This window comes from Oncorhynchus tshawytscha, linkage group LG08 (assembly GCF_018296145.1).
Source record: "Oncorhynchus tshawytscha isolate Ot180627B linkage group LG08, Otsh_v2.0, whole genome shotgun sequence".
Classification (NCBI taxonomy): domain Eukaryota; kingdom Metazoa; phylum Chordata; class Actinopteri; order Salmoniformes; family Salmonidae; genus Oncorhynchus; species Oncorhynchus tshawytscha.
In genome coordinates, this window is record NC_056436.1 from 42823016 (window position 1) to 42830448 (window position 7433).

The 7433-nt window shown below is 44.2% G+C and overlaps 1 protein-coding gene across 1 annotated transcript in view; it reads right to left on the minus strand.

Annotated features, from left to right (window-relative positions):
• The window catches only part of rps6ka1 (ribosomal protein S6 kinase a, polypeptide 1), a 110955-nt gene extending 103730 nt beyond the window's left edge, over window positions 1–7225 (minus strand). Inside the window, exon 1 of the mRNA XM_024429724.2 lies at window positions 6548–7225. Within this exon, the coding sequence (XP_024285492.2) occupies window positions 6548–6610 (63 nt within the window). The 5' untranslated portion in view covers window positions 6611–7225. The remainder of the gene's footprint in view (window positions 1–6547) is intronic.
• Window positions 7226–7433: the final 208 nt, after the last annotated feature.

Sequence of the window (7433 nt, forward strand, 5' to 3'; positions counted from 1 at the left end):
GTGCGTGCCTGCCTGTCCCTCATGTGCGTGTGTCTGTACGTGTCTGCCTAACCGCGCGCCCCTGCCTGCGTGCGTTTCTGCCCCGCCCACCCACCTGCGTGCCCCCCGCACCCCCCTCACCTGCAAGTGCGTGTGTCTGCCTGCACATGCGCCCGCCTGGCCAGCTGCACGGCCAGCTGCACGCCCACCCGCTCGTGCCCGCCCATCAGAGCGCGCGCCTGCCTGTCGGTCTGTGAGCCTGCCTCTGTGAGTCACACTGTATGGGTGTCTGTGAGAAAGGCATTGGTCAAGGTGGTGACCAAGAGCCCGACAGTCACTGACAGATCTGTGGAGATGGGAGAACCTTCCAGAAGGACAACCATCTCTGTAGCACTCCAACCATCTGGCTTTTATGGCAGAATGGCCAGACAGAAGACACTTCAGTAAAAAAGGCACATGACTGCCCACTTGGAGTTTGCCAAAAGGCACCTAAATCAAATTATTTATATAGCCCTTCGTACATCAGCTGATATCTCAAAGTGCTGTACAGAAACCCAGCCTAAAACCCCAAACAGCCAGAAAGACCCTCCGACAATGAGAAACAAGAATCTCTGGGCTGAAGAACCCAAGATTTAACTCTTTGGCCTGAAAACCAAGCCTGGAGGAAACCTGGCATCATCCCTACCATGAAGCATGGTGGTGGCAGCATTATGCTGTGGGGGTGTTTTTCAGCAGCAGGGACTGGGAGACTAGTCAGGATCGAGGCAAAGATGAACAGAGCATAGTACAGAGAGATCCTTGATGAAAACCTGCTCCAGAGCACTCAGGACCTCAGACTGGGGCAAAGATTCACCTTCCAACAGGACAACAACCCTAAGCACACATCCAGGTCTCCGATTGTCCTTGAGTGACCCAGCCAGAGTGCGGACTTGAACCCGATCTAACATCTCTGGAGACACCTAAAAACAGCTGTGCAGCAACGCTCCCCATACAACCTGACAAAGCTTGAGAGGATCTGCTGAGAAAAATGGGACAAAATCCCCAAATACAGGTGTGCCAAGCTTGTAGCGTCATACCAAAGACCCAAGACTGTTTAAGCACCTTTGGCAGCAATTACAAAGTACTGAGTAAAGGGTCTGAATACTTATCACATTTACATAAGTTTTTTCATTTTAATAAATTAGCAAAAATGTCACTGAGGGGCAGTGTTTTTACAACTAATACCGGTTTGCCTGAGGCTGATGCCATGCAGGTGTTTGTACACAAGCATACTCTCTCATTCAAATAAACAAAGAATACACACACACACACACACACACACACGTGTAATAGTGCCAGACATGCAAACAAACATATTCAGTTGGCATTGCTGTTATGATTTTAGTTGTCCTTGATGTCCTTTTGTTTAATTTTGTTTATTTGTTTTTCCACATTTTTTGGCCTGGTGGGAGATCTGTCAACGTGCCCTTGAGCAGGGCATTGAACCTGGATGCTTCTGTGTGTCGCTCTGAATGGGAGTCTGTTGGATGACTGGTACGATGCAGTGAAGCCGCTCATAAACTGCAAGTATATTATATGTTTCAGATATTCAATTTAAAAAACAATTAGGTCTATTTTTGCTTTATCATTGTGGTATTGTGTGTAGAGTAATGAGGGGGGAAAAAATGATTTAATCGTTTTTAGAATAAGGCTGTGACCTAACAAAATTTGGAAAAAGTCTAGGGGTCTGAGTACTTTCCAAAGGCACTGTTTAGTACAGTACATGGACTCGTGTTCTCTACTGTGCAGTACTTTTCTTTACTGTTCCGTTCAAAACTGTGCTGTCCAAACGTGTGAAACAGATGTCCATGATTGATACATTCAAATCTGAACCAGTCAGTGTTCAGTGGGTGAGGATGCTTGGTACAATAAATGGAAAGAGGGGAGGAGTCATGGTAGGTGTCATAACGAGCCGGGAGAAGGCAACATTAACTGGAGAGAGAGAGCGGCAGAAAGAGCCAACAGAATGGTCCAGTCTTGCTATGACAATCAGACAACAGAAAGACAATGATGAGCTGAACATAACAGTACGCCAGTGAAAGGAAGGACACCAGCTGGGGACCCAACTGTGGGTTGTGACTTGGGCTGGGCGATATGGCCTAAAAATCGTTACCATTTTTCCAAATGTATGGGCGATTCACACCTGCAATCGAACCCACAAATGTGGATGCTCCAGATACTCAACTAGTCGAAAGGATGCCAATTTTATTGCTTATTTAATCAGCACACTTCAAAATCTGCCGTTTCCATTTACAACATTAACAATGTCTACACTGTATTTCTGATCAATTTGATGTCATTTTAAAATGGACAAAAAAAGGAAAAAAGCTTTTCTTTCAGAAACCAGGACATTTCTAAGTGACCCCAAACTTTGACAGTAGTGTACATATCATCTCTTTAGATTTGTGTGTATTAGATAGGTGTTGTGGAATTGTTAGATTCCTTGTACTGTACATGAGATGTCAATTTCCATTAATGAACTACGCATTTCCCTGTGTCATGTTAGCGGTGTACTGCAGCGGATGGGAGGAGCTTGTTGCTAGCACTAATGTTTAAATGACTCCACAGCAAAAAATATTCAAGTTGTTGGGAAAGTGTGAACACAGATACAGCTTATTGAGATGAAATTATACAGTACATGTTTTTCATTGCTCTAAAGATGAGAAGGGAGCAAACTGGGACCTAAAGAAGCCTGGTGGTGATCCAGTGACAGCACATGGAATGGAGAGACAGGAAGGGAGAGAGATAGGAATTGAGGGGCAACATACAGTAAGTGCTATGTGACAACCCTGGGCTGAATCTGTAGCTGTCGCACAGTCTCTGGTTTCAAAACACAGATTGACAGGAAACAAGCAGCTCATCAGCTGTTACCTGATAGAGTATCTCCTCTCACCGAGTGGATGTATTCAGTGCATGTTGTGATTGTCACATTTCTATTCTGATTAGACATTCACAACAATAGGCTTGCAGATTTAACATCCTACTTTTTAGAACTGCAGTTGTATAGTGTAGACATCAGTTGTCAACAGTAAACAACTGACATCGTCATCAGCTATAGTATAGCAAAGGACCAATGGTAGAATCTGAACAGAGTTCGTACTTTTGACAGTCAGTGCCGTGGCAACTCTGCCATAAAGCTGTTCATGAATCTGACCTTGGCTTGTCCCATCAGGAAGTAACCCAAGCACAACTGTTCAATCAATAAACCCCCAGCTCTCCAAACCCAGCCGTGACCGTCTGTCTAGCAGGGGCAGAGCTCTCCCTTTACATCTCAATCAATCTACCTTGGCCTCGTCTGCCTATCGGTACAAGGTTGGAGTGGAGCCAGGTGCCGATGAGCGCTGTGACAGTGACTTACAGCCTCAAGCTAAAATGAGAAAGTTCCCAGTGTGATGCATTCAAAAGACATCAGTCATCTAGCTCTACATTACTAGACATTGACAATTCCTGCTCCTCCCGAAACGAATTGTATTCAAACATGTTTTGCTGGAGGAAACAGAACAGACATTTCAGCTTGGTCAAGGGAGCAGACTTTTTCGGAACGATCTATAGCCGTGGAAGCCTCCATGGGAGGAGGTTCAATTGTAATCAAATGGATTAAGCGAATGTTTTTTCCATAACCAATTCTCTATTTCTGCTGTTAGAATGGATGGAGCGGTATCGCTCAAGTCGCAACCAAATTGAATATAACGCTGCGGATGAAGTTCGGAATTACAATTTCATGTGTACAACATACCTGCAACACTATACTGCGAGCTTTTTCTTTTCTTTCTAAAAAGGACATATTTTAAGTGGGGGTTTTTTCACAATGTATCATGTTTTTTTGCCTGAGTCCCCGTACTGCACAAAGAGGATTAAGTGAATCACTGGTTGGCGTAAATTTCTCAAAGACCAGTGAAATAGCAAAAAGTGTCTGGACCATTCCATTTACATCACAAATAGAGATTTTAGTTGTAAAAAAAAAAAGCAAAAGAATTGCCCTGATCCGTGGTGCAGGGAAGACACGCTGTGGTGGTATAGTACATAATTACATTCAGAAGGCATTCATCAGGCCTCCCGAGTGGCACAGTGGTCTAAGGTGTCACTACAGATCCAGGTTCGATCTCGGGCCGTGTCGCAGCCGGCCGCAACGGAGAACCATGAGGCAGCGCACAATTGGCCCAGCGTCATCCTGGTTAGGGGGAGCGTTTGTCCTTGTCCCATCGCGCTCTAGCAACTCCTGAGGCAGGTTAGGCGCATGCAAGCTGACACGGTCGCCAGTTGTACGGTGTTTCTTCCGACACATTGATGCGGCTGGCTTCCGGATTAAGCGAGCAGTGTGTCAAGAAGCAGTGTGGCTTGGCAGGGTCGTGTTTCGGAGGACACACAGCTCTCGACCGTCACCTCTCCCGAGTTGCAGCGATGGTACAAGACTAACTAATTGGATATCACGAAATTGGGGAGAAAAAGGGGTAAAAAGTTCATTTAAAAAAATACTACGCACTCAAAAGCCAGTACATGCAACGAGGATAGATGGCCAGACTCACCTGCCCATAAACTGCTAGTTTGAGCACTTTTAAAAAGTTTAACTGATCCATGATACAACATTGTAATCTGTTACACAAAATTCTAAGTTCCTCAGCACATCCCACTTCAGCTACACTATCATTCACATGGCTACATTGAAAAAGTTTGATTAAATGCGCCGGACTATGGCCTGTGACGTGAACGAGCAAAAGAGATGAGGGAGGAGCGCAATCTCAAATCGAACAGTAACCTGCGCTGCTCCGCCACGATGTCAACAAGGCAGCATTACACAGAACACAAACAGGCTGTGCGCATGCGCCATCATGCGTAATTGTATTTTATCCCCCAACACTAAACGCGATCACGACACGCAGGTTAAACTATCAAAACAAACTCTGAACCAATTATATTAGATTGGGGACAGGTCGAAAAGCATTAAACATTCATGGCAATTTAGCTAGTTAGCTTGCACTTGCTAGATAATTTGTCCTATTTAGCTAGCTTGCTGTTGCTAGCTAATTTGTCCTGGGATTATTTTACCTGAAATGCACAAATACCTCTACTCCGACAATTAATCCACACATAAAACAGTCAACCGAATCGTTTAAAGTCAACCCTCTTCCTTCGCTTGACTTTATATTGCGATTGGCAACTTTCATAAATTAGGTGCATTACCGCCACTGACTTGGTTCGTCTTTCAGTCACCCAAGTGGGTATAACCAATGAGGAGATGGGAGAGGCAGGACTTGCAGCGTGATCTGCTTCAGAAATAGAACTGATTTCTATTTTAGCCCTTGGCAACGCAGACGCTGGCGAGCAGTGTGGGTGCAATAATTGAATAACATAGATTTCTAAATGTATTTTGCAAGCACGTGTCTGTCAGCCTGTTACGCTTTGTTTGGAAATGTACAACATTTATTTTCCATAAAATATGTTTGAATGTTGTAACTAGTTTCCATTGGAAGGCAATCACTTTTGCATGTGAACACAGAATCCTATTATTCCACGTGCTTAACCTACGTCACATTTCGTTTGGAGCGATTCAGAAACAGAAGAGATAGCGAGACATCCCATTCCCTCATGTTTTTTGGTTCATATACAGCCAATAAACTAAGCCGATGAGACCCAGCTGTTACTGCATTGGTGCCTATGGGAGAGCCACCCATTTTTTTTAAACGATTAAAGTCCTGAGACATTTATTCACCACCTTTAACCGACTGCGCCATCGGCCAAAACGGGGCACCTGGCTCACACCCAGATAGACAACCCGGTTCCAGAGCGAATGCAATAAATGCGTCCACATGTTAGGTTTGGTTTGCTCCAAGCAAAACTCGACTAGGCGAAGTGAACGTCCGTGCCTCGCATACGCCCTTAAAATATATTCACTTGAAACTAGAAAAAAAAACAGCAATATTACTGTTTGTCCCTCGAGACATAATAACATAGCCAGTATACACTTCCTCAAAAGTCTGAATTAGTCGAACATGACAGACTTCTTGATTTGACGTTTCTGGTCTTCAGCAATGTTTGGTGCAGTATTTCAAGTGTTCAAAAAAATATATATGTGCATATAAACTAGTCATCTCTTGTTTAATGACAAACACTTAATTGAAGAATCCCATCCATGGTTCTCACTCCTACTAGTACTGTTGACCGAACACCGACGGGGCACTACCGAACTTCGACTTGTCTCAACAAAAAATGTAGTGTGCAACCTCACAGGAAAAAAACAACCTTGCCGAACACAAACGTCATAATATATGCGCGAACTGTTTATACTACGAACCATGCGACAGGCTTTGCAAGCAAGTACACCATCCCCAATTTAACCACCAGATTAATGAACAACTGGTCATAATAGTATGTTGCAATTGCCCGTCAAAAACATATTGCATTTTGTGCATTCATTGGCAAATGTATTTCCACGAGCAACAATAATCAGAATGGAAAAGTTTAGCCTACGGATATTTTTGGCACGCGGAATGAAAAGTCATTTTAACAAACTGTTCAATAATGTCCTTACCTCGGAGTCCAGTGTAACTAGCTCCATTTGGGGCCAGGGTTCCGCAAGGTGTGCAAGAGGCATTCTGCAGGTTTTTAGTTTCTCCCTCTGTTGCCGAAATACAAGTTGAGTTTGCCCAGATTTATTGGGTTTTAGATTGAGGTGGCGTTGCCCTGGACAAGGTCTTGTTTATTCACAATTTGAAGTCTGGTCCGTTGAGATGTAGCCTATCACGTCAATCCCCGATGCAAGACATGCATCCAGTCGCACTCCGCAGCCGTCGACTCCAAACTAATATAATCGCTTCAAAATGACGTCGTATAATGACCACCTCTTCAGAAACAAGCAATTCCAACAGCAATAAGCACGATAATAACAAGTTGAGGCTTTGAGTAAAAACGAACCCCTTTTACACGGGTAGCCTACGTTCAGATTTGAAGAGAGGTGCTGGCTGTAGCGCTTAAGCTCCAAGCCGCTTAATAGGCTATCGCTATGCAATTATATTCCTCCGCCGAAATAATTAGCCTTCTCTTGTGTCCATGTAACCTAATTAATCGACGATGCAGCCTATTATATTATAGGCATACAGCTTCTCTTTTCCTCTGTGTTTCTGAGAGATTCTTCGGAGCGGGACTTCGTTCTGTCCGCTGGTTCATCCTCCAGAATGTAGCGTATCAACTCGACCAATTATTGTCAGACTCCAGCCGGATTTCATCCAGCCCCTTCTCGGTCGGTCCGCCCAACCGTATTTTCGCCATCCCCTGGATGCTGGTTGAACTGCAAATTATGCATAGGCCTACGTAATGCGCCAAAAGCCCACCATTTGCGCTTGTTTACATTAATCAAATAAAATGTTGGTAGCGTAATAAGACCTTGAAGAGAATTTTGTTCAGTATGATGCTAAAAA